Source organism: Pongo abelii, chromosome 9, assembly GCF_028885655.2.
Source record: "Pongo abelii isolate AG06213 chromosome 9, NHGRI_mPonAbe1-v2.0_pri, whole genome shotgun sequence".
NCBI lineage: Eukaryota > Metazoa > Chordata > Mammalia > Primates > Hominidae > Pongo > Pongo abelii.
The window spans coordinates 76896504-76924399 of NC_071994.2; the positions used below are offsets into that span (position 1 = coordinate 76896504).

A 27896-nucleotide genomic window follows, 5' to 3' on the forward strand; every position below is an offset into this window, starting at 1 on the left:
GGAGGGAGGAGCATTTCACAGAAATTTTTGAAATTTTTCAGATGAAAGAGGGATTTCACTTACTTTATGGCAAAGGAAGCAGACTTCTCTCAACATAAGGAAACATTTCCTTAAGATTCAGGCAGGAGATGTATTCTGGTCCTGCCTTAGCTATTTTTTTTTTTTTTTTTTGTAGAGACAGGATCTCACCCAGGCTGGTCTCAAACTCCTGCCCTCAAGCGATCTTCTTGCCTTGGCCTCCAAAGTGCTGGGATTAGAGGTGTGAGCCACCACGCCCAGTGCATAGCCATTCTCAATTACTGTAGGTGACTATAACTTTCAATGGTAAGAGTTTTGGGAGTTTAAAATATATTTTCATATCTGTTGTTTCATCCAATGCTCTTCCCAAAGCAAGGAAAGGAGAAGGCAATGCTGAACCTAATGGAGAGATTCCAGGCACTGTGGAGTGAGCAGCTCTACAGCCAGGTTGGTTTGCATACATTATAATAGGCTGCACTCTTCCTGGGGGTGAGAGTCCTGCCTTGGAAGGCCTACCTTCCGTGATTCCTTCCGAGACATCAAAACATGATGCTTAGGCTTTACTATCTTCCTTCGAATTAAGTGGATTCCCAGTCGCTCCTGGAGGAAGCTCTTCAGCAGTGGAGGGACCCCTGGTGCCATGATGGGAAAATAAGATTACTATTAGCTAAAATTTATACTGGGGCTTACTATGTGCCAGGCACTAATCAAATTGCTTTACATGTATTAATGAAACTTATTCTCAACCCTAGGAGGTAGGTACCTCATTATTCTCATTCAGTAGGCAAGGAAACTGAGGCACACAGAGGCTAAGGAATTTGTCCAAGATAATAAAGATAGTGGTGGAGTGATGATCAGAACTTCACTGGTGTCACTTCAGGGCCCAGGACTCTTAAAATGCCTCCAGCTCCTGTATCTTACACAGTGGCTCCACTGCTGACCACCCCATTCAGTGTGCTCTGGGAAGAGAGGCTCCTGCAGTTGGGGCTGCACCCCTCTGCAACTGGGAATTGGGAAATGAGGTCATGACAGAACTGTTCCACAAAGCAGGGTGTGGTTCAAAAGAGCTCACACGGATTTAAAGAATTCCATATTCCATTCCCAACTCAGACTCTTTCTTGCTGTGTGACCTTGGGCAGATCATGAACCTCCCTGAGCCTCAGTTTCTACCACTGTCCGTGGGGACAATAATGCCTGCCTCACAGGGTTACTGTCAGGAAGAGCTGGTACAGAGCTATTTCCTCCTTTCCTCAATGTACCATGAACCTTGTCCACCCCAACAAAGAGTAGATCCCAGGGCTTGGCATTGATGAGGTGGGGATGAGGGTGCCACACTGCTCCTTGGACACTGGGTTGAGAGGGGGCAGGTTTGCGGGCACCATACCTCGTGTATGGGCCACCAGAGGGTTGTTATGAAAGACGAACTCGCAGAGAGATGGGAAGAGAGCTACTGGCAGGACAGCATCCTCTTTTGCGATCTGTAATGAATGCAGGAGAGACTCTCAGGTTGACACCACCCCTCACATCTACCCAGGTATGTCTAGGCCCCTCACTGCAGGGCTACATGCTTGCTAGGATTGGGGGTGGTATTGGGTAAGACATGCTGCTGTGGATGGGACTCGCTGCTGGGTGATGCCTTGACCCTGCAATAATACCTACTCGTGCACAGAGTACCTTGCCCCTCCTGTCTGAAATTCCACCATCACTGTTGCGTGTTTAAGAGCTAAGAGTTTTTCCTCTTTTTTCCATGCTGGATATGTAGCCTACATCAAATATTAGGGAAGCTGGTGGCAAAATAATAAGAACAAACACATTTTTTGTAAGAACAAACTCTTTATCTCATAAAGATCCTGGAAGGTTGGCAGGGCATTGACTTTAACTTCAGGATACAATTTGACACTTCATCTTCCTCAACACAAACCTCTACACACTTCTGATGGCTCTTTCACTGAGGCCAGTCCTGGGCACTTATCTGGGGATGGATGGGGGAAAGGAGGACCCACACATGTAAGGGATAAGTAGAGCCAGTGTTAAGAGAGACCTCATGGCTGTCTGGGACATAGAGAATGCCCTGTGAAGCCAGCCTGCAAGTGGTGGCTTATTGGCCAAGCCAGCCTCTGAAGGGCAAAAAATATACAAGCTTTGTTGAGCAGACTGCCTGGAAAAGCTGGACAATCTTGGCGAGAGTATCTATTAGCAATGGAAAAGTATCAGGGACATCAGGATCGAAGGGGTCAGGAGTCGGGCAGTGGCCAATCAGACCCCTGGACACACTGAAAGGTACTGGGTCAGATGTAGGACCCAATGAAGGTACTGAAGTCCAAGGGCTGGAAGAGGCAGGGCACTTCAGTTTAGCTTCCTCCGCAGCCTTACTGGATAGCACTAGATTTCCACTGAGCAACTAACTTCTTTCATTTTTATTCATTCAACCAACAAATATTTACTGAATACCTACCATGTGCCAAGCACTTTGTTAGGAATGAGCAAAACAGACACAATTTCTGCCCTCAGAGAGCACTGTCTAGTGGGAAACAAGCATTGGAGAAACAGTAACACAGGAGAATAGATTTACAATGTGATAAGTGTCACAAGAGAGGTGCATGAAGTACCAGGGTCATCGGACATAGTCAGAGAGGTAAGAGGTGTCTCTGAGGTCTGAAGGAGGGGGAGGAGGTAATTAGTGAATGCAGTGAGACATGGAGTGTGTGGTACAGAAACCTCTGTATTAACCAAAACCATTTCTCTACCTCTAGCACATGGATTTTATCTCCTAGCCTCCCAAGCAGCTACATGTGGTCACATGACCCAGTTCTAGCCAATGCAACTTGGGCGAAAGTGGTAAGTGCTACTTCTGTGCACAGTCTATACCCTCCTGTACCTCCTCTACTTTCCTCCCTTTACCACAGTCCCCCTGCTTGACCATCTAATAGGATACATAGGATCCAGTTGAGTAGTGTTAAGACCCTATAAGATGACAGAACATAGCCAGAGGGGATCTGGGTCTCTGAATGATCATGTGGAAGGCCACCTGCCAACCAGGAATATCCAAGATGGACTTTGTAAAAGCAAGAAATACACTTTTATTGTGTTAAGTGATTAAGATGTTTAAGTTTGTTGCAGTAGCTAGTCTTACTTTAATGCAGAGAGGAAGTGTCCTATACAAAGAGAAAAATGTGTGAAAGGCCTTATAGCCTGCTGGAAGTTTAAAGAAGGCTAGTGTGACTAAAAGAGAGAAAGAGGGCACCTGGTGCAAAATGGGGCTGGAAATGCAAGTAGAGGCCAAACAAAAGGTAGTTTAAGATTTGGGTCCTTGGGGAACTCATTAGATGGATTTTAGAAATATGAGGACCTAAATTTGACAAAACTTGGTAATGATGTAGATACTTGGGGGGGGGGGGTGGAGGATGGGGAGGTGCAAAAGAGAGAAGTATCAAAGGTGACAACTGGTTTTTGCCTTGAGTAACTGGATGGAAGATGAAGCTATTCACTAAGGGAACAATGAAAGAACATACAATTTGAAGAAAAAATTAATCAATTTGCTTTGGGTATGTGTATGTTGGTGGTACCTTTGAGGCCTCCAGGTAGAAATGTCAAATAGGCAGTTGGATACACTGGTCTGGAATACAGAGGAGAGGTCTGCATTAGAGTTAGAAATTTGTGAGTCACTGTTCATAGGCCAATGGGTATCTGAAGTCATCCCTAGGGAGACAGTAGGGAGTGAGAGGAAAGAAACTAGGAGTAGGCCTTGAGGGACTTTAACATTTGATCTTCTAGACCAGGGATCAGCAAACCTTTTCTGTCAAAGGCCATATAATAAGTGTTTTAGGCTTTGCAGACCATATGGTTTCTGTTGCAGCTATTCAGTTTTACTATTGTTGTACAAAATCAGCCATAGACAATTCATAAATAGGTATGGTGGCTTTTTTCCAATACAATTTTATTTATGGACCCCGAAATCTGAATTTCATATAATTTTAACGTGTCATGAAATTTTATCCTTGTTTTGATTTTTTTCAATCATTAAAAAATGTGAACACCACTCTTAGCAAACAGGCTGTACCAAAACCAGGATTGGGCCCATGGCCCAAATCTGGCCCATGATCCATTTACTAAAGTTTCATTAGAATACTACCTTTCTCTGGTTGGGCGCAGTGGCTCACGCCTGTAAACCCAACACTTTGGGAGGCCGAGCAAGTGGATCACAAGGTCAGGAGTTTGAGACCAGCCTGGCCAATATGGTGAAACCCCGTCTCTACTAAAAAAAAAAAAAAATATACAAAACAACAACAACAACAACAAAAATCAGCTGGGTGTGCTGGCAGGTGCCTGTAATCCCAGGTCCTTGGGAGGATGAGGCAGAAGAATCACTTGAACCCCGGAGGTGGAGATTGCAGTGAGCCAAGATCATGCCACTGCACTCCAGCCTGGGCAACAGAGTGAGACTCTGTCTCAAAAAAAAAGAAAAAAAATACTACCTTTCTCATTTGTTGCCATATTGCCTTTTGACCTACAAGGGCAGAGTTAAGTAGTTGCAACAGAGTAAAATATAAAATTCTGCTGCCATTATCTAGACTTCAGAGATAGAGGACGAACCTAAAAAGGTGCCCAATATGTTTTGATAAATGACTATAATGGTGGTCAAAGTGGGTGTAGAGTCTCGTGTGTGCAAATCAAAGGGTCAAGAGACAATCATTAAAGAATGGGAGATGCAGAATTTAATCTTGTCAGGATGCAAAATAACATTCACCCAAACGAGGTGATTAAAAAGTTGAAGAAAAATTGAATGATACTCAGGTCATGTGTGTCATATTTTCTGTGAAATTAAGCCCAGCTGAAAGGTATGGGCTTAGGATTCTGGCTGACACAGCAAGCGGAAATCTGGCCATGGGGCTAGCCTGTTCCCTCTTGGGTGAGCTGAATGTTCTGGAGATGCATTCAGGTTCCAATGATAACTTTAAATTTCTTCTCAATCTCATTGGATTAAGGAGAGTGTAACAATCTGTCACATTTAGGAAGTAAGTAAGTATTAAAGACCAACTGAAAGTGATTATTTTACTTTTGACACAACAATTTCTAGTGAATATTCGGAGTGACTTTCTGACGAATATTCTAGATGTATAAGTTCTGTTTAAAGGCAGAATTTATTTTGAAGTTTGTAACTTTAATAAATTGAATATTAATTTCAACACAGCTGTATTATTTGACATGATTAAAACATCATTCATGGGGTCGGGCGTGGTGGCTCACGCCTGTAATCCTAGCACTTTGGGAGGCTGAGGCAGGTGGATCACGAAGTCAGGAGTTCAAGATCAGCCTGGCCAACATGGCGAAACCCTGTCTCTGATAAAAAACAAAAATTAGCCAGGCGTGGTAGCGGGTACCTGTAATTCCAGCTACTTGGGAGGCTGAGGCAGGAGAATTGCTTGAACCCGGGAGGCGGAAGTTGCAGTGAGCCAAGATCGCACCACTGCACTCCAGCCTGGGTGACAGAGCGAGCGAAACTCCGTCTGAACAACAACAACAAAAATCATTCATTCATCTAACAAACTTATTGAGCACCTATCATGTATCAGGTAATATTCTAGATAATGAGCATATAAGATGTAAGCAAAACAAAGTCCTAGTGCTAAAAAACAAAAGCACATTCTGGTAATAGATATGTGACAATAGACAAAAAGATATAATACGTTAGGTGGTAACTATCATACAGTAAAATACCATTTAAAAACTCCGGTGCAAACATAGAAAAATGGAAAGAGTGCTGCTCCAACCTTAAGAAAAATACTGAATAATCTTTAAAATCATAACTTTTCTTGAGTCCAATAGAGAGCTAACATCTCAGGACAATCATGTGGCCTGAAATCTAAGGAAATACCGGCACCTCCAAGGAGAGATGGGACACAGACACTGGCCTGCCATGTGGCAGAATGTGGCAGATGCAAGTGCCACACAAGCACTTAAGAAGAAATCAGGTAAAAATTTTAGTGAATTTCTGAAGACCAAGCATGGCCTAGAGTAAACCCCTTTAAGCTGCAGACATCCAGGGAGTTCACACTCACTAGTGTGAGGAAGACTGGAGGCAGGAGAGAGACTGATGACAGCCTTCCTCAGTGGTGTGAGCCTGGAAGAGGAGATAGCTCCCACCACAAAAAGGCAGGGGGCCTTACCAACCTTTCTCCATAGTTAACAAAAGTCTTCAGTTGCTGAGGAAGATCAGCAAACCCTGTCAGCTTGGGGCACTGCATCTTGGGTAGGGAAAAAATTAAAACCCACTACTCCTGTGGTTGGAGCAGGAAACCAACCTGGGCCTAGTACATTAGAGGTCTCCTACTGCTGGGAGAGGGGTAGGACCACTGAGAAAAGCCCATCCTTGAGACACAGGGTTGGTCCCAGGGCTGCCTAAGACTGGGGCAAGAGCCTCCCTTTGACCCCTACCACCACTTGCTACTTAGCAAGCACTAAGTAGCAAGCAAAAGCAGTCTACTGCTAGGGGGAGGAACAAGCATGTGGAGATAAACTCCTCTGAGGTGCAGGCACTCAGGGAAGGATGAAAGCTGAGGACAAAGCAGGAAAACTGAGAAAAATACTCTGGCACCCTAGGAAAAACCAACTATATGCTGTCTAAAAGAGACACACCTTAACTATAAAGATATAAATAGGTTGCAAGTAAATGGACAGAAAGAGATATACCATGCAAACAGTAAGTATAAGGAAGCTATGTAGCTGTATTTAAATCAAACAAAATAGACATCAAGACGAGGAATATTATTAGAGGCAAAAAAAAAGCAACTCATAATTTATAAAAGTATCCATACATTAGGTAGATGTAACAATTCTAAATGTATCTGCATCAATAGCAGACTTCAAAATACATGGAGTAAAAGCTGACAGAACTAAAGGGAAAAATAAGCAAATTCACAACCACATCTGGAGATTTTAACACATTGCTCTCAGTGATTGATAGAACAACCAGACAACAGTACAGAGAAGATCTGAGTGACACAACCAACCACTTTACCTTAATATTTATAGAACACTTTCCCCCAAAACTGCAGAATATACACAGTTTTTGAAATGCACATGGAATGTTCACCAAGATAGACCGACCATAGGGTGAATCATAAAACAAGTTTAAATAGATTTCAGAAGAATGACATCTTACAGATTATGTTATCTGCACACAAAATAAATTAGAAATAAATACAAGACACCTAGAAGAGCCCCCATATATTTGGAAATTAACTAACTTATAAATAACCTGTGGATCAAAGAAGAAATCACAGGAAAAAGTGAAAATATTTTAATTGAATGAAAATAAAAAGTAAATATATTACAATTTGTAGGACTCAGCTAAAGCAGTGCTTGGAGAAGAAATGTAAAGCTTTACATGCTTATATTAGAAGAAAGGTCTAAATCAATTAACTAAAATTATACTGCCTAAGATGTGAGAAAAAGAGGAGCAAATTAAAATCATTTTAAGTAAAAGAACAGAAATAAAGTTATGAGCAGAAATCAATGAAATGGAAAACAGAGAAATCCAGTGAAACCAGCAGCTAGTTTAGTAAGAAAAAGTCAATAAAAGAGGTAATGTCTAACTATTTTGGATCACTAAAAGACATAAATTACCAATTTCAAGAAGAGGGACCTGTGATACATCTATGGTCCACTGATTTTCGGCAAGGGTATAACAATGGGGGAAAGAATAGTCTTTTCAATAAGTGGTATTGAGAAAGCTGGATATCCACATGCAAAAGAATGAAGCTGATGCCTGTCTAACACTATATATAAAGATTAAGTTGAAATAAAGACCTAAATGTAAGAGCTACAACAATAAAACTCTTAGAAGAAAACACTTGGGGAGTTTAGCTGTATCAGCTGCTTGCTGTAGAGGAATGTAAGCAGAGTATCTTACAAGTTTCCTGCATTTCAGACTTGAGTAGGGCTCAATTAGTGGGATTTTACAGAAAACCAAACAGGACATGAACATTGGAAAAACAAGTTAAATGTGTCCCTTAGACTTTATATCTGCTGTTCCCCTTAGGCTACAACATTTCTACCCTCACCTGACTCACCCCTCTTTACCTGATTAAACTCACTGACTCAGATCTCAGCTTAAACACCACCTTCTTGAGAACCTTCCTTGATCCCAAGTATTAGGTTAGACACCTCCCCTCCATCATTTACTTCATAACACTGTGAATTTCTTCATAACACTAAGCATGCTCATATTGTGCTGATTTATCCATATCAGTCTTCCTGTCTTCCTTATAGGTGATAAGTTGCAAAAGGGCAGAGGCCAAGTCTCTTTCCACAGCTGTATATCTAGTGCCTACCACAGAGCCTGGCACATGGTAAGTGCTAAATAAATATCTGTAACTGAAGAGATGGACTCCTGCCTTGGCCTGAACTCCTTCCACTTTCCCCACCCTGAGAATTCCTGAGCCCATGTACCTGTAATGCAGGGAATTCAATGGAGGGTTGGTTTTTAGGCCAGAGCAACTTGCATCCCACCTTCCCATCTGTGCCCCTGAGGAAACAGGAGAGGAGCAGAAAGTCACCTTGTTGTAGGCCAGGCTAAGGTATCTCAGCTCTGGGAAGGGTGGGGCCAGCGTCTGGTTCCTGGCCTTCAGTGACTTCACAGGAAGGATCTCGAATATGGGAGGAAGTGAACATATCTTGGTTGTCTTAGAAAGAAGGAAAAGTCAAAATCAAGTGCCCGATAATAAATAAGGCCACTAAGGGCCAACAGACCCTTTCAATGGAACAGGGTGGAATGAATGACCTTCCTAGAGAGACTTGGCCAAAAGAGACATGTAGGGTCATAAGGGTAGATGTCACCATCAGCCCAGAATTCTGGCTCCAAGTTCTCTTAGGAGAATTAGCTTACATGATGAGCTAATTCTCAAGCACCCAAAGTTCCATTTTCAAGTTTTCTGAGGCCACAGGATAATATAGCACTGGTGCAGACATCAGAGGTACTTGGTCCCCACCCCCTCGCTCTGCCCTACAGCAGCTTACCCTGAATTGGCCCTTCTACACAGTTGGGCTAAAATTTCTCCAGAAGGCAAAGGGGAAGGTGCTTGTGTTCTTAAGGGGAATTTTTCTAGTGGGGAGAGGGAGAGGGAGGTGTCTTGAGCCTTGAACACCTGCTCTGATGGGCTAGCCCACATCCTCGACTGGAGGGTCTTCATTTGAGGATAAAACAACAGTCCCCAAGATACAAGTTGTATCTGTGGGGAGGTTGTATACTGAGCTGCCTCTCAAGGATGCAGGTTGGCTAAATGAAGAGATACACTATTTATTGTAAATGAATAAATCAATATTTAGTTTACATGCACCAGTCTCCATGAGCATCTGCCGTGAGAGAAAAAACAATTTTCTGTGCAGATGAAAATCAAGAGTCTAAGCCTGTGACATCAAGGATTAGGTCCTGGATAGTGGTGTATCTGGCAAGGACTTTTCCAGCTTTGGGGGACTCTTGTTAAGGAGCTGCTGGTAGCAGCCCCACTTCAATGCCAATTTTATCACTTGAGGCAGCTGCCATTATTACATTATGCTAAACAGCATGTGAGAACAATGAAAGTTAGACTAGGCAGGTAAGGTCAAGACACGCCTGTCTGTGGCCAGCACAGGACCTGGTACATGGTAGGTACTTGGCAACTACCTATTCAATGAATGGGCTTCCTCAGTGTGATCTATAGAAATGACTCTCATGGCTCCATTATTTGATTTGATTTTGTCTATTAAAATTAATGTTCTAACTCAGGAACACAAATATAAAGTAGTCAGTTCCTACCTCTGAGGTTGAAAATCCAGGGTAAGATGAAAACACAACCTCTGAAACGGAAGAGAAACAGAATGAAGGTTGGTGAGAGCACTGATTGATGCCTAGAGCACCCAGGATATAGGTCTGCCATCCACTGTGTGCAGCAGGGCACCTCCTAGAGGGACTTCTCATTGGTCCTCAGCCCCAATGCTAACTAGGAAGAGGAGCTGGCTGTGACATGCATCAGGTAATAAGTCCCTTTGCACTTAGGATAAAATACAAACTGCTTATCTAGTCATCTGATGTCCTGCATGATCGGGCCCCTGCCTACTTCTTCAATCTCATTTCATGATACTCTCTCCCTCATTCACTGTATTTCAGCCACACTGACTGACCTTCAATCTGACTTTAAAACACATAAGCACTTTCGAGCCTCAGAATTACTGGGGAGTCCATACTGAGCAGAAAGCTAACCAACTGTCTTAGAAGAGAAAAATGTATATAGAAGACATTCTGTCAGAGGATTTGGAAATATTTCTTATATTAGTAGAAATAGAATGTGTTGAGCCAGTGAATTCAGGAGAGATACCAAGAACAACCAGCACACAGTCATAAGGAGGAGGCTGCAGAGTGATTTCATTCTTGGGACCGTCAGAATGAGATGAGTCTAACAGCTGAGTTCAACCTAACACAGCATAGCATCTGTTGGGACCAGATACTGTGCAGACATTGCTCAACTTTACCCTAGTTAACCGACACCTTCTACATGTTAATGATATTATAATGAGATAAGTCACATGAAAATGAAGAAAACAGTAATAGGGGATGGAACAACATGGCATAAATAACTTCTCCTGTGATGAGGATCTGCAAGGGAGTTTGGGAAAGCTTTGTGCAATGAAAAAAGTAGGAATTCCCTGGGGGATGGGCCATGGTTGCAAGTGTGAGTGCTAAGCAATGAACCCTAGAAAACAACAGCACCTCTAGAAAGATGGGCACGCTGTCTGAACGTGCATCCTGCTCTCCCCACAATCACAGGAATTACTGCATTTTAAGCTTCTGGTTGAGGATTGTTATACAAAAAGACTGAACAATCAAGAATCTCCTACTATTTGAGGAAAATTAACCATACAAAAAAGGGAAGAATTATCACCTGAATAAAAACAGTTTATTTAACAAAAGTTATAAAAACTTCAAAATAGAATAATTAGTATCCTCTGAGAAATTCAAAAGTTTCACTCCTGAAACAAAAGCAGATTGTTGTGGAAGCAAAGCTACTAACAAAGCTGTAAATTTATAATGAAAATAACTCATACATGTGCTGGATAGAAGAATGGACCCAGTTGAAGAACTAATTCATAAAATGGAAGACTAAGTGGAGAGACTCTCAGAATGCAAAATGGCAGAGAGAAGATGGTGGAATAGAAGGTAACCCACTCATGTCCCCTCACAACCATAAAAATTCCACACCCGCCCACAGTCAAAAGTCTCTCTGCAGGAGCATCAAGATTCAGGTAGGAGTTTGCGAAACCCTGGTGGATCCCAAGACATTGAAGGATTGTTTTGAGGGTAAAGACCACCACCCAAGTGGCTGATCCACCAAGCTTGCTCCCTACTTCAAGCCTAGAAACACCCCAGGCTTCCAAGGTCCTCGGCTACAGCCATATTTGGCCTTGAGCCTGCAACCAAAACCATCTGCAGAGAGGTCCAGAAGGAGTAGTGCACACTAGCGCCTTGGTGGAAAGGCTTGTCTGCCTGCTGACATCGATCTTGGCAGTAAGCCTGAAAGTTGCCCTGTTTTTCTGATCCACCCCCTCTCAGCTGAGGTCCCTGCTTACAGCCTCTTGTACAAGGACCCAGAGGGAGACTCACCTATATCTCGCAGCTTGAGGCTCCCAGATGAGTTCATCAACCTCTGTCCCAGAGCAAATTCTGAGGGGACCCAGTTTGAGACCTGGTCCCTCCAGCTGCAATCAGAGAACTAACCAGACTGTGCAGGGACTTGCTAGAAGACACATGCCCCTCTGAGCCAATGAGACTGGGCTTTCTAGCCTTTACCCTACAGCAAATCCTGAGAGGACCCAGTCTCAGCTCTGACCCCTGTCACTACAGTGGAGAATTATCCTATCTGTGCTGAGACCTGCTGGGAGACACATGCCTGTCTGGGCCAATAAGATGGACTTCTTCACATATCAAATCCCAACGGGGCCCAGTGTCAGCCCTGGCCCCTCCTGCTGCAATCAGGTAACTATCTCATCTGCACAGGGACTTGCTAGGAGACACATGCCCCTCTGAGCCAATGAGACTGGGCTCTCCAGCCTCTACCTCACAGCAGATCCTGAGGAGGCCCAGTCTGCGATTTGGCCCCGCCTGCTGCCATCAGGGAACTATCCTATCTGTGCAGGAACTTGCTGGGCAGCATGAACCTCCCTAAACCAAGACAGGGCTCTCTAGCCTCTGTTCCACAGCAGATCCCAAGGGGGCCTATGGTCAGTTCCAGCCCCTCCCTTTACAATCAGGGAATTATTCCATCTGTGCGGAGACATGCAGGCAGATGTGTGCCTGTCTGAACCACCATGACAGGCACACCAGCCTCCATCCCACAGCAGATCCCAAGGGGGCCCAGTCTCAGCTCTGGCCCCTCTTGTTGCAGTCAAGGAACTACTTGTGCAGGGACCTGCTAGGTGACATACACCTGTCTAAGCCAATGAGATGGACCACCAGCTTCATTCCTACAGCAGATCCCAACATGCCCCAGTCTTAAATTCAGTCCCTCTGGCTACAGCTGGGACCCATCCTGCCCATGCAGAGACCTGCTGGGAGGCACACATATCTGGGCCACTGGGACAGTGTTCTGGACTCAGGTCCCCTTGGCCAACATTCCCACATAGCCCCAGTCCTGTCTTTGGGTCTTCCCAGAGCCATTTGGGCCGGAAAGCCACACCAATCTCAGTCTTTGCAAGACTTGCAGCAAGCCTGGGTTTAGACCATCCCTCAGTGCTGAGATGCCAGTAGTGGTCCCAGGCTCAGGAAATGTAACAGTCAGTCTGCCTAGAATCCCTGGAAGTCCCTCTGAAGAAGGACAGGCACACACAAAGCCAGACTACAAAGGCAAAAATAAATACCTAATATTTCAAGGCACGGATATCATCACATTTCTACAAACATCAGGAATATTCAGGGAAATATGATGTCACCAAACAGACAAAATAAGATGCCAGAGATCAGACATAAAGTAATAGAGATGGGTGATCTCTCAGACAAAGAATCCAAAAGAACATTTTTTGGGGTTTTTTTCTTTATTTTTTTGTTTTGTTTTGTGCTTTTTTTGGAGACAGGCTCTCATTCTGTCACCCAGGTTGGAATACAGTGGCATGAACATGGCTTACTGCAGCCTCAACCTCCTGGGCTCAAGCAATCCTCCCACCTCAGCCTCCCATGTAGCTGGGACCACAGGCATGCACCACCATGCCTGGCTAATGTTTTTATTTTTTTGTAGACATGGGAGTCTCACTTTGTTGCCCAGGCTGGTCTTGAACTCCTGGGCTCAAGCAATCTTCCTACCTCAGCCTCCCAAAGCACTGGGATTATAGGCATGAGTTACTATGCCCAGCCAAAACAGATGTTTTAAGGAAGCACAGTGAACTTCAAGAAAACACAGAAAATCAATTCAGAAATTTACCAGAAAAATTTAACAAAGAGATTGAAATAATTTAAAAAAAAAAAAAATCAAAGAAATCCTGGAATTCAAAAATATAATGAATGAAATGAAAAAGGCAATAGAGAGTATCAACAGCAGAATTAATCAAACAGAGGAAAGAATTAGTGAGCTCAAAGACTATATGAAAATATACAGTCAGAGGAGAAAAAAGGAAGAAGAATGAAAAGGAATAAAGAAAGCTTGCAGGATCTATGGAATAACATCAAAAAAGAAAATATTAGGGTTGCTAAAGTTAAAGAGGGATATGAGAAAGACAAAGGGGGTAGAAAGCTTATTCAAAGAATAACAGAAAACTTTCCAAATCTGGAGACTGGGTGGGTGTGCATGTACCCCACCATGCCATTACTGCCATCATAAGCACACCCACTTCCACTGCCACCACACTGCCACTGCCAGCATGAACATTAAGCATGGACACCAGTGGCCCTGCACCCTGGCCCATGCAAAGGATGGCACCTTCAAAAATTGAAGGAAACCAGCCCACACAGATGAGAAAGAACCAGCCAAGAACTCTGGCAAATCAAAAAGCCAGAGTGTCTTTTTACCTCCAAATGACCACACTAGTTCTCCAGCAATGGTTCTTAAACAGGTTGAAATGGCAGAAATGGAATTCAGAATATGGATGGGAATGGAGATCACTGACATTCAGGAGAAAGTTGAAACCCAATACAAGGAATCTAAGGAATAAATAAAATAATACAGGAGATGAAAGATGAAATGGCCATGTTAAGAAAGAAGCAAAGTGAGCTGATACAGTTGAAAAACTCACTTCAAGAATTTCAGAATACAACTGCAAGTGTTAACAGCACAATCAACCAAGCTGAGGAAAGACTCTCAGAGCTCAAAGACTGGCTCTTCAAAATAACTCAGTCAGACCAAAATAAAAAAATAGTAAGGAAGAATGAGCAAAACCTCTGAGGGAAGTGGCGATAAGATGCTTGTTAGGGAAGTGGGATTATGTAAAGAGACCAAAAATATGACTCATTGGTATCACTGAAATGCAAGGAGAGAAAGCAAGCAATTTGGAAAACACATTTCAGGTTATCATGCATGAAAATTTCCCCAACTTTGCTATAGAGGCCAACATTCAAATTCAGGAAATGCGGAGAACCCCTGTGAAATACTAAAGAAGAAGACCATCCCCAAGAAACATAGTAATTGGATTCTCCAAGGTCAAAATGATAGAAGAAATGTTAAAGGCAGCTAGAGCAAAAGGGCAGGTCACCTACAAAAAACCTGCATCAACTAACAGCAGACCTTTCAGCAGAAACCAGAAGAGAATGGGGACCTACAGTCAATCTTTTTTTTTTTTTTTTCCTGAGACAGAGTCTCGCTCCCATCATCCAGGCTGGAGTACAATGGTGCAATCATGGCTCACTGCAACCTCTGCCTCCCAGGTTCAAGTGATTCTCATGCCTCAGTCTCCCAAGTAACTGGGATTACAAGCATGTGCCACCACACCTAATTTTTTGTATTTTTAGTAGAGACAGGGTTTCACCATATTGGCCAGGCTGCTCTTGAACTTCTGGCCTTAAGTGATCCACCTGCCTCAGCTTCCCAAAGTGCTGGGATTACAGGTGTGAGCCACTGCACCAGGCTCAACATTCTTAAAGAAAAGAATTTCCAACCAAGAATTTCATATCCAGCCAAGCTAAGCTTTTAAGTGAAGGAGAAATAAGATCCTTTTCAGACATGCAAATGCTAAGGGATTTCATTACTATCAGACCAGACATGCCTTATAAGAGGTCTTGAAGGGAGTGCTAAACTTGGAAAGAAAAGACTGTTACCGGCCACTAAAAAAACACACTTAAGTATATAGACCATTAACACTATAAAGCAACCACATGAACAAGTCTGCATAATAATGAACAAATCCTCACATATCAATATTAACTTTGAATGTAAATGAGTTAAATGGCACAGAGTGATCAGTTGAATAAAGAAGCAAGAACTGATGGTATGCTGTCTTCAAGAGACCCATCTCACTTGAGATGACACCCATAGGCTCAAAGCAAACGGATGGAGAAAAATCTACCATGCAAATGGAAAACAGAAAAAAGCAGGGGTTGTTGAATTTATTCTAAACTCAGACAAAACAGACATTAAACCAACAAAGATTTAAAAAAAGACAAAGAAGGACATTATATAATGGTAAAGGGCTCAATTCAACAAGAAGACGTAACTATCCTAAATATATATGCATCCAACAGAGGAGACCCAAATTCAAAAAGCAAGTTGCTTTTAGAGACATACAAAGAGACTTGGATAAACATACAATTGTGCAGGACATGAATACCCCAATAATAATATTAGACAGATCATTGAGGCAGAAAACTGACAAAGATATTAATGACCTGAACTCAATGCTTGACCATATGGACCCAATTGACATCTACAGAACACTCCACCCCAAAACAACAGAATATACATTCTTCTCAGCTGCACGTGGCACATATTCTAAAATCAACCACACAATCAGATATAGAACCATCCTCAGTACAATTTTTTAAAAAAATGAAATCATACTAACCACACTCTTGGAGCACAGCACAATAAAATAGAAATACTAAGAAAATTGCTCAAAACCATATAATTACATTGAAATAAACCTGCTCCTGAATGACTTTTGGGTAAATGTGAAATTAAGGGAGAAATCAAGATATTCTTTGAAACCAATGAGAACAAAGAGGCAACATACTGATACAGGAGGTAGAAAGAAATTAGTTAGGCAGATAGGGTAAAAGAGTCCTCAGCAAAGCTTCCCTTTTAGCAAGAAGCAGCCCAAGAAATTATTTTTTTCTAACAAAGAGCAGCCTGAAAAATTGAGCTGAAAACATAGATAAGCTGGAAGTTTGCACGGGGGAATGCCAGCAGTTGTGCCAATAGAAAAGGGCTACCTGAGAGCCAGGCATGTCCAACATGGAGGCTCTATCTTTTCTTTTTTTGTTAATATGTGTACAGTAAAGGGATGGGCAACATGGTGCAGGCCAGGCAGAGGACCTGCCTGCATAATAAAAGATTAGTATGGGGGCGACCATTTTTTTGTGCCCCATGCAAATGACAAACCTAGTTCTAATGAGTTTTTCATACCCTATGCAGATGGCACACCTGGTCCAACCAATCTTTCACACCCTATGTAAATCAGATACTGCCTCCTCATCAGGCACCTATAAAAGCCCCTGCATTTAACCACAGATCTGACAAGCCATTTCTCTGGGATCCCCCTCTCCAGCAGAAAGCTATTCTCTTTCACCTATTAAACTTCCACTCTTAACCTCACTCTTTGTGTGCCCAGGTTCTTGATTTCCTCGGCCATGAGACAACAAACCTCAGGTATCAACCCCGACAATGAGGCCACTTCATTGTGGGGCCCATCTGGGATCCAAGGTAGATTCATCAGAAGGGTGAGTATAGGAGCAGACCCCAAATCTTTACTTTCATTTTGGGGCCTTCTGCCCTCCATTTTAAAATAAAACCAAAAACACTCGGTGTCTGACGGCCACCTAGATGCCCTTAGGGAATGCCACCCATCTCAAGACTTAGACGACAGGCTTGCTGGGGAGAACTTAGTGAATCCCTCGGTAGCCTCAGGGTGCTGGGAATGTTGACTCTGTTTCAAACCAGTTTCCTTTCATGGAGAGCCTCGCTATTGCATGGGGCTGAAAGAGGTCCAGAGGCAACTGATAGATCCTGGCCAGGGCTACACCCAGGTGTTGCCCGAAGGCTTATGGATTAACCTCAGACTCTGACTGCCCACTGAGCATCAGTAACAGGATCTCAAAGCTTTTCCTATTGCATTTTTCCTTCTTTCCTGTCGACTGCTATGTCTCCTATCCCCTCTCTGTATGAAATGCTGTGGGAATTTTTATACTTCAGGGAAATAATCCTGTTAGACAGGATCAGCAAATGCCATAGTAACCAGGAATGTAATGCAAAGGATTGCCATTTTTGTGATTTTCTAGGAATAGAGAGAATCTCCCTTTCCCCGGCAGTGAGCATCTCTCTCTCTCTCCCCTTGGTCTGGAGATCACATGGTATTTCAAGGTCTATAGCACCACCGAGTGGAACAGAAATCCTCTCCATGAGGTACCTTGTCAGCCCTTTGCCTAAACACTCTAGTTTCCCAATTCTCCTCCCCTTTTGTACTCCTCTACTAGAGGCCAGGCTTTATGCTCCTTCTGTGAATGGGAAAACTCAACAATGAGGAGGAAAATGTCCTCCAAAACCAAATTTTAGTTTTGATACTGTCCCATCAGCAGGAAAACCACCATTCAGTTCCCACATTCTTTTAAGGCACCTATTCTGCCTCCCATTAAAATGGTACTTAAATAGTAAGGGGATGTAATGTCTTAAAGTTAACCAGAACCACTGCCTAACAATAAATATTTTAGTCCAGGCCATAATAGCAGTATAGAGCTCAACCCAGTACACTCTCTCCATTAAGGGGCCTTGCAAATACAACTGTTACATAGTCTTTCCCAAGAGCCATCTATCAGGGAGCCACATAGATCATACAAGTCTGGGAAATCAAAGGGAAATCACCAGTGGAGGATTAGAGTTGCATGGGTGAGTGTGACTAAATCCATCACTTAGCTCCTCTAGATCCATGCCTGAGGGACATGCCTGCATCCAAGAGTAGCACCTTTTAACAGATGCCAAGGCTCAGGGAACCAAGAAGGGAAAACAGTTGGGGGATGCTCCCATTGTCTTCCTCTCTACCTTGGGCCATTCCAAAGGAAGGAGGGGAATAAGGGACTCCTTGTCTCCCCTAGCTTTCTAGCCATCTTTAGCCTGCACCCCTCTCAAGTGCATTCTGAAGCGCTGAGACTCCTTTAATCCTGAAACTGCTTTTGCACAAGGGCATGGCCTTCTTACTAGACCTTTGCAAGCACTGGACAATCAACCAAGCTCTTTTTGCAGTCATATCAGGCAATCCAAAAGGTAATGATTCCCCAAAACTAAAAAAGCAACTTCAGGCAGCTATTGAGTGTCCCAGCTCTTCCTGTCCCCCTTATTTAGGGCCCCCTCCAACTGTGCCATCAGCTCCTCTAGTTCCACCATCTCCAAAATTCCCCACTCCCCCAGCTTCACTCTTACCCCTACAGGAAATGACCAATGGAGGTGATGCCACTAGGGTTCAAGTTCCTGTCTCATTGCATGACCTTAGGCAAATAAAGGGATACTTAGGCTGATTTTCTGATGACTCTGATAGGTATAAAGAAGCTTTCCAAAATTTAACTCAGGTGTTTGACCTCTCATGGAGGGATGTTATGCTGCTCCTAAGCCAAACCCTAACCGCAGCTGAAAAATAGGCAGCTCTGCATGCATCAGAGAAATCTGGAGACAAGCAATATGTCTCTTATAGTAGGCCAAAAAGGAAAAGAGAAAATAGGGAAGGTGAAGAGATAGGGGAACCATCATTCCCAGTAGAGAAGAGAGGCAGTACCTCTTGACAACCCTGATTTGGAACCCTGATGACTCCACAAATGAGTGGAAAAAGAAACACTTATTAATGTGCATATTGGAGGGCCTACAAAGAACTAGGAGAGCCAAACCTCTTCATTACTCTAAACTGTCCAAGATAAACCAAAAGCCAGATGAGAATCCTGCAGCCTTTATGGAAAGGCTGAGAGAAGCACTAATAAAACACGCCTCCTTATCCCCTACTCAGTCAAGGGACAGCTAACCCTCAAGGATAAGTTTATTACACAGGCAGCTCCCAATATTAGAAGGAAACTGTAGAAGCAGGCTATAGGACCAGATAGCACCTTGAAAAACCTCTTGAGGGTGGTTTCCGTGGTCTTTCATAATAGGGACCAGAAGGAGACCCTGGAGAAAGAAAGGAAACACAAGAGAAGGCAGAGGCTCTAGTAGCTGCTTTGCAAACTTGCAAAGTCCAGGATCCCCAAGGTGTATCCATTAGTTGCTAACAGTGTGGCAAGTCAGGGCACTTTAAGAAGGTGTGCCCAGGCAGCAAGTAGAAGCCACCTCAACCATGTCCAGCCAGTGGTTGGGACCACTGGTGATCAGACTGCCCCTGGAGATGGAGGTCACTGGGTTCAGAACCAGTCTCATAGATGGTCCAACAGGACTGATGGGTCCTGGGGTTCAGACCCCTGGCTCCAGCAGCTCAAACTGTCATTATTGCACAGGAGCCCCAGGTGATTCTGAAAATTGAAGGAAGGAAGGAAGGAAGGTGGACCTTCTTCTAGACATTGGAACCAGTATCCCTCTTCTCCCTAATCCAGGCCTCCCCTTTTCCCATAGCATGACCATGATGGGCATCTCAGGTAAAGTTCTAACTTGATATTTTTCTCAACCCCTTAGTTGTAGTTGGGAGGACCTATTATTTACATATGCCTTCTTACTCATGCCTGAAAATCCCACTCCTTTATTAGGCAGACATTCTAGCTTGCATGGGGGCCAGCATCCTTATAGCCCCAAGACAAACTCTTTGTCTCCCCCTGGTGGAAGCTATTATTAATCCAGAAGTGTGAGCAACTCAAGGAAAAATAGGCCAGTTCAGATCCATCTTAAGGATCCCACTTCTTTTCTTAACCAGAGATAATATCCCCTAAAGCCAAAGCTAGGAAGGGGCTAGAAGCCATTATTAATAACCTGAAAATGCAGGGCCTCCTCAAACCTTGTAGCAGCCCCTGCAACACCCCAATATTAGGAGTGCAAAAACCCAATGGAGAATGGAGACTAGATCAGATCCTCCACATCATTAATAAGGCCATAGTTCCAACTCATCCAGTGGTCCCTAATCCTTATACTTTGCTAACCCAAATACCTGAGGGAACTAAATGGTTCAGTCCTAGATTTAAAGGATGCCTTTTTCTATATAGCGTTATATCCTGACTCTCGATATCTGTTTGCCTTCGAAGATCCCTCTGGCCAGATGCCCAGTTAACATGGACAGTGCTGCCTCAGGGATTTTGAGACAGTCCCCACTTGTTTGGACAGGCACTGTCAAAGGACCTCTCTGAGTTTTCCCATTCTCAGGTCAGGGTCTTGCCATATGTAGATGACATACAGTTTTGTGCCCCAACTGAGGAAGCATCTCAGGAAGGCAGTGAAGCTCTTCTTAATTTCTTAGCCAACAGAGGATATAAGGTTTCAAAATCTAAGGTCAAGCTTTGCCAAACCCCAGTGAAGTACCTGGGTGTAGTGTTGTCTGAAGGGACCAGAGCATTAGGGGAAGAAAGGATTAAGCCAATTTCCTCCTTCCCCCTCCCTAAAACCTTCAAGCAACTAAGAGGATTTGGGGGCATTACAGGATTCTGCAAACTCATCTTGGTATGGCAAGATAGTTTACCCTTTATATCACCTCATAAAAGAAACTCAAGGCCGGGCACAGTGGCTCATGCCTGTAATCCCAGCACTTTGGGAAGCCGAGGTGGGTGGATCATGAAGTCAAGAGATCAAGACCATCCTGGCCAACATGGTGAAACCCCGTCTCTACTAAAAATACAACAATTAGCTGGGCATGGTGGTGCATGCCTGTATTCCCAGCTACCCAGGAGGCTGAGACAGGAGAATCGCATGAACCCGGGAGGTGGAGGTTGCAGTGAGCTGAGATCATGCCACTGCGCTCCAGCCTGGGTGACAGCAAGACTCCATCTCAAAAAAAAAAAAAAAAAAAAAGAAACTCAAGTGGCTAAAACTCATTTCCTAACCTGAGAACCTGAAGCTCAAAAGGCCTTTAATCAGTTAATACAAGCCTTACTTAAGGTACCACTCCTCAGCCTTCCCATAGGGAGGGTCTTCAATCTTTTGTATCAAAAAGGAAGGGAATGGCCCCGGGAGTTTTAACTCAAGCCTGAGGACCAGCTCAACAGCCAGTGGGCTCCCTAAGTAAGGAACTTGATTTGGTGGCTAAAGAATGGCCATCATGCCTCTGAGCCATTGCCACAGTGGCCCTACTGGTACCAGAGGCCACCAAATTAACCCTGGGAAATAGCTTAACTGTTTATACCCCACATAATGTAGCACGATTGCTGTCCTCTAAGGGATGCCCTTGGCTAACGGCATCCTAAATATCAGGCTCTGATATTAGAAGGGTCTACAATCCAGTTAAAAACTTGCTCTTGCCTAAACTCAGCCACTTTCCTCCCCAAGGAAACCGAGGAACCTGAACATGACTGTGAACAAGTTGTGGTACAGACCTAGGTAGCCAGGGAAGCTCTCAGGGAAACTTCCCTAGAAAATCCAGACTGGACCCTCTTCACAAATGGAAGTTCCTTTGGGGAACAAGGAGTCTGTAAGGTGGGATATGCAATGTACACTCTGAATGACATTGAAAGTGCACCCCTCTCCCCAGGCACAAGCATTCAACTAGCTGAACTGACAGCTCTTACAAGAAAACTTGAATTAAGCAAGGGAAAGGTAGCTAACATTTACACAGACTCCACGTATGCTTTCTTAGTTCTTTATGCTCATGCTGCCATTTGGGAGGAAAGACACTTTCCTACTACTAAAGATAACCTATAAAATACCATCAGGAAATTAACAAGTTATTATCCTCAGTTTTCCTTCCACGAGAGGTAGCAGTGATGCATTGTAAGGGACATCAGAAGGGAGCAGATGAAGTAGCCTAAGGAAACAAGTTAGCTGATCAGGCAGCCAAGTCAGCAGCAAGTCAGCCTCAAGGCCTCAATACGCTTGAAGCCCCTCTAATCTGGGAAGGCTCCAAAAGAGAAATTAAGCCTCAGTACTCCCCTGCAGAGGCAGAATGGGCCACTTCTCAAGGGTATACTTTTCAGCTCTCAGGATGGCTACAGTAAGAGGATGGCAAACTCCACTTGCCAGCCTCCCACCAGTGGAAAGTCCTTAAGATCCTTAACCAAGCTTTTCACTTGGGAAAGGATAAAACTTATCAGTGTGCCCAGAGATTTTTCAGGAGAGAACTTAATAACAGTCAAGCAGCTTGTTAGTGCTTGTGAACTCTGTCTTAAAAATAATACCCTTGGCTGGGTGTGGTGGCTCACACCTGTAATCCCAGCACTTTGGCAGGTGAATCACTTGACATCAGGAGTTTGAGACCAGCCTGGCCAACACTGCAAAACCCCATCTCTACTAATAATACAAAAAAATTAACCAGATGTGGTGGTGCACGCCTGTAATCCCAGTTACTTGGGAGGCTGAGGCACGAGAATTGCTTGAACTCAGGAGGTGGAGGTTGCAGTGAGCTGAGATCATGCCACTGCACTCCAGCCTGAGTGACAGAGTGAAACTGTGTCTCAAAATAATAATAATCCCCTTAACAGGCATCTCCTTCCTCCTCAAACCTAAAGGATGGGAAGCCATCCAGGGAAGGACTGGCAGATAGACTTCACCCACATACCAAAGAAGAAGGACATCCAATACATCCTGGTATGGGTAGATACTTTCACTAACCGGATAGAAGCATTTCCATGCTGTACAGAAAAGGCCTCCGAGGTAATAAAAGTGTTTGTTAGTTAATGAAGTAACTCCCCACTTTAGTCTACCTAAGTACCTTCAAGGTGACAATGGCCTCTTAAGACAGCTGTCACATAAGGGGTCACAAAGGCACTAGGCATACAGTATCATCTCCATTGTGCTTGGAGACCCCAGTCCTCAGGAAAGGTAGAGAAGACAAACGATATTATCAAAAGACATCTCAGAAAACTGTTCCAAGAAACTCACCTTCCTTGGGTCACTCTTCTTCCCATAGCTTTACTGTGGGTAAGAAATACCCCTTCAAAGTTAGGTCTGAGCCCATTTTAAATGCTGTATTAACAGCCTTTCCTTACAAGTGATTTTCTATTAGGCCAAGAGACCTCTAAATTGGTTAAGCATGTAACCTCCCTAGCTCACTTCCAACAGGAATTAACACAACTAGCAGAAGCCCAACCCCCCAAAATAGGACCATCATTATTTAACCCAGGAGATGTGGTATTAATAAAGATTCTGCCCTCTGTCTCCCTAACTAAGCCCAAGTTAGGAAGGGCCCTACACTGTTCTTTCAACCCCTCAGCGATAAAAGTTACAGGAATGGACTCCTGGATGCATCACTCAAGTCAAAGCCTGGAAACTTGAGAGAGACAGCAACCCCAGACAGCTCAGAGGAATGTCCTGGATATCCATGTGAAGAAATAGGAGATCTTAAGCTGAAAATCATAAAAGATAAGTAAATGAGTAAGGGCTATTCATCCTACTCAGTCCTACTCCTACCTTATCAGATACTTTCAGTTATTTCTACTTTTCCTCTCGAGATTCGCTGTCAGATACTAGAACTTCTTCTTGATGCATACTTGTGGGAAGATTTTGATTATCTGTGAGATTATACTTGTAACTTCACAGACTCCCAAAGGGAAATTCTATATCTTGGTGAGTAAAATTTAAGATGGAAATTAACTACTACACCACCCTTGTGTAAATTGTTATACTTACTCTGCTGTTTGCAGTAGGACTATATACTGTGGTACCTGCAATGTAGAATTCTAGATGGAAAATTCTAATTGCTGTAATATTCTGCCTAATTTTTATAACAGGATTAATAATTACAGGAAAGATTTAGCCAAGGTTAACACTAAAGTTACTCTAGCCACCCAATAATGTGTTCCTCCCAATCACATCACAAGTCATAAAAGATAACCCAGGCCTACAATTATCTACTAATGGCAAGTCAAGGGGGAATATATGTTTTTTTTCAAAGAAAAATGTTGCTTTTATATTACACTTCTGGTAAAGTACAGTGACATCTGGTGGAGGCAACTAGTATTACAACCCATCAAATGGCTATCAGGTATCAAACTCTACTGTCATGGTTATAGCCTATAGTACCCCCACTAATAATGGGATTCTTAATATCATATTCAAATCCTATATTCTAAACCTTCTTGTAAAATTTCTCTCTTCTTGCCTAGAAGCTATTAAACTCCAAATGGTGCTGCAGATGGAACCACACATGGACATGCCTTTCTTCCAAGAACCCTTAGATCAACTCCAGAAGGAGCCTTAGCTGCTGTTCCCCACATGATGCCCCTCTTCAGCAGGAAGCAGCCAGAAAGAGTTGTCCTCCAATACCCCTAACAGCTGTAGTGTTTCCAGTCCTCAGGGGGGAAGTATGATACAGGGGGTAGAAAGAAATTATTAAGGCAGATAGTGAGGGTAAAAGAGTCCTCAGTAGAGCTTCCCTTTTAACAAAACGCAGTACAAGAAATTATTTTTTTCCAGCCAGGCACGGTAGCTTATGCCTGTAATCCCAGCACTTTGGGAGGCTGAGGCAGGCAGATCACTTGAGGTCAGGAGTTTGAGACCAGCCTGGGCCAACATGGTGAAACCCCATCTTTACTAAAAATACAAAAATTACCTAGGTGTGTTGGGGCACACCTGTAATTCCAGCTACTCAGGGGGCTGAGGCAGGAGAATCACTTGAACCCACTGCACACTCCATCCTGGGTGACAAAGCATTATTCTGTCTCAAAAAAAAAATTATTTTTTTCCAACAAAGAGAAGCCTGAAAAATCAAGCTGCAAACATAGATAAGCGAGCTGGAATCTTGCACAGGGGAATGTCAGCAGCTGTGACAACAGAAAAGGGCTACCTGTGGGCCAGGCATGTCCAACATAGAGGCTCCATCTTCCCTTTTTTTTTGTTACCACATGTATAGTAAAGGAATGGGCAATGTGGCACAGGCCAGGCAGAGGACCCACCTGCATAATAAAATTTGGGTAGGGGTGACCAGCTTTTCATACCCTATGCAAATGGCACAGCTATTCCTAACTAGTTTTTAGTGTCCTATGCACACCTGGTCTAATCAATCTTTTGCACCCTATGTAAATCAGAAACTGCCTCCTCACCAGGCACCTATAAAAACCCCTGCATTTCACTGCAGATCCAGCAGCTTATTTCTCTAGGACCCTCTTTCTAGCAGGGAGCTATTCTTTCTTTCACCTATTAAACTTACACTCTTAAACTCACTCTTTGTGTGTCCATATCCTTTATTTCCTTGGCCATGAGACAATGAACCTCAGGTATCACCCTAGACAACAAGGCTGCTTCAATACCAGAATCTCTGGGACACAGCTAAGGTAGTGTTAAGAGGGAAATTCATAGCATTAAAATACCCACATCAAAAAGTTAGAAAGATCTCAAATTAACAACCTAATATCACAACTAGAGAAGCTAAAGAAACAAGAGGAAACCAACCCCAAAGCAAGCAAAGGAAAAGAAATAACCAAAATCACAGCTGAACTGAAGAAAATTTAGATGCAAAAAACTATTCAAAAGATCCACAGCCTGGATATGGTGGCTAATGCCTGTAATCCCAGCAATTTGGGAGGTTGAGGTGGGATGGTTTGGTTTCTTGAGCTCAGGAGTTTGAGACCAGCCTGGGCAACACAGTGAGACCTTGTCTCTACAAAATATCAAAAAATTAGCTGGGTATGATGAAGTGCACCTATAGTTCCAGCTACTTGGGAGGCTGAGGTGGGAGGATTGCTTGAGTCTGGGAGGCTGAGGCTGCTGTGAACTGAGATCATGCAACTGCACTCCAGCCTGGGTGACAGAGTGAGACCCTGTCTCAAAGAAAAGAAAAAAGATCAACAAATACAGGAGTTGGTTTTTTGAAAAAGTTAATAAGATAGAGACTGCTAGCTAGATTAATAAAGAAAAGACAGAAGATACAAATAAAAACAATTGGATATGACAAAGGGGATGTTACCACTGACCCCACAGAATTACAAAAAACATCAGAGATTACTACGAACATATGAGGTATAAAACCTAGAAGAAATGGATAAATCCATGGACACACACAACCACCCAAGACTGAACCAGGAAGAAACTGAATCCCTGAATAGACCAATAACAATTTCTGAAACTGAATCAGTAATAAAAAGCCTGCCAACCAAAAAAAAGCCCAGGACGAGACAGAGTCATAGCCAAATTCTATCAGGTGTATAAAGAACTGGTACCATTCCTACTGAAACTATTCCAAAAATTGAGGAAGGAATCCTCCCTAACTCATTCTTTGAGGCCAGCATCATCCTGATACCAAAACCTGCCAGAGACACAACAACAACAACAAAATTTCAGGCCAATATCCTTGATGAACATAGATGCAAAAATCCTCAAAAAAATACTGGCAAATCAAATCCAGCAGCACATCAAAAAGCTTATCCACCATGATCAAGTAGGCTTTATTCCTGGGATGCAAGGTTGGTTCAACATATGCAAATCAATAAATGTGATTTATCACATAAACAGAACTAAAAACAAAAACCACATGATCATCTTAATAAATGCAGAAAATGCTTTTGATAAAATTCAACATCATTCATGTTTAAAACTCTCAATAAACTGGGCATTTAAGGAATAAACCTTAAAATAATAGGAGCCATCTATGAGAAACCCACTGCCGACATCATACTGAATGGGCAAAAGCTGGAAGCATTCCCCTTGAGAACTGGAACAAGACAGGATGCCCACTCTCACCACTCCTATTCGATATAGTACTGCAAGTCCTAGCCAGAGCAATCAGGCAGGAGAAAGAAATGAGAGGCCTCCACATAGGAAGAGAGGAAGTCAGGCTATCTCTGTTTGCAGACAATGTGATTCTACACCTAGGAAACTCCACAGTCTCTGCCCAAAAGCTCCTAGATCTGATAAACAACTTCACAAAGTTTCAGGATACAAAATCAATGTACAAAATTCAATAGCATTTTTATACACCAACAACCTCCAAACTGAAAGCCAAATCAAGAACACAATCCTGTCCACAACGGCCACAAAAAGAATAACATATCTAGGAATACAGCTACGAGGAAGGTGAAAGATCTCTACAACAAGAGTTACAAAACATGGCTTAAAAAAAAAAAAATCAGAAATGACACAAACAAATGGAAAAACGTTCCATGCCCGTGATAGGAGGAATCAATACTGTTAAACTGGCCATACTGCCCAAAGCAATTTATAGATTCAATGCTATTCCTATCAAACTACCAATGCCATTCTTCACCAAATTAGAAAAAAGTATTTTAAAATTTATATAGAACCTTTAAAAAGAGCCTGAATAGCCAAGGAAGTCCTAAGCAAAAAGAACAGAGTTGGAGGCATTATGTTACCCAACTTAAAACTATACTACAAGGCCACGCTAACCAAAACAGCACGGTACTGGCACTAGAACAGACAAACAGACCAATGGAACAGGTTAGAGAGGCCAGAAATAATGCCACACACCTACAACCATCTGATCTTTGACAAAGTTGATGAAAATAGACAACAGGAAAAGATTCCCTATTCAATCAATGATGCTGAGATAACTGGCCAGCCATATGCAGAAGATTGAAACTGAACCCCTTCCTTACACCATCTACAAAAACAAACTCAGGATGCATTAAAGACTTAAATGTAAAACCTAAA

The 27896-nt window shown here is 43.1% G+C and overlaps 1 protein-coding gene and 1 long non-coding RNA gene across 20 annotated transcripts in view; one reads left to right on the forward strand and one right to left on the reverse strand.

The window, feature by feature from the left end:
• LOC129048713 (uncharacterized) overlaps nt 1-27558 on the forward strand; it is a 33838-nt gene extending 6280 nt beyond the window's left edge. Inside the window, exons 2-4 of one of the 2 annotated variants that reach the window (XR_010141737.1) lie at nt 176-5990; nt 8290-8369; nt 16801-27558. This is a non-coding gene — a long non-coding RNA (uncharacterized LOC129048713). Of the gene's footprint in view, nt 1-175 lie in introns of both variants that reach the window. The other variant, XR_008511291.2, reaches the window with a different exon arrangement.
• XRRA1 (X-ray radiation resistance associated 1) overlaps nt 1-27896 on the reverse strand; it is a 103272-nt gene that overhangs the window by 7580 nt on the left and 67796 nt on the right. For 11 of the 18 annotated variants that reach the window (XM_054524817.2, XM_054524816.2, XM_009246838.3 and 8 more), the window contains 4 exons: nt 9815-9855; nt 8577-8702; nt 1403-1496; nt 535-650 (listed from right to left, as the gene is read on the reverse strand). In XM_054524817.2, coding sequence (XP_054380792.1) covers nt 535-650; nt 1403-1496; nt 8577-8702; nt 9815-9855 — 377 coding nt within the window. Of the gene's footprint in view, nt 1-534; nt 651-1402; nt 1497-8469; nt 8546-8576; nt 8703-9814; nt 9856-27896 lie in introns of all 18 variants that reach the window. The other 7 variants (XM_054524819.2, XM_009246837.3, XM_054524824.2 and 4 more) reach the window with 4 other exon arrangements.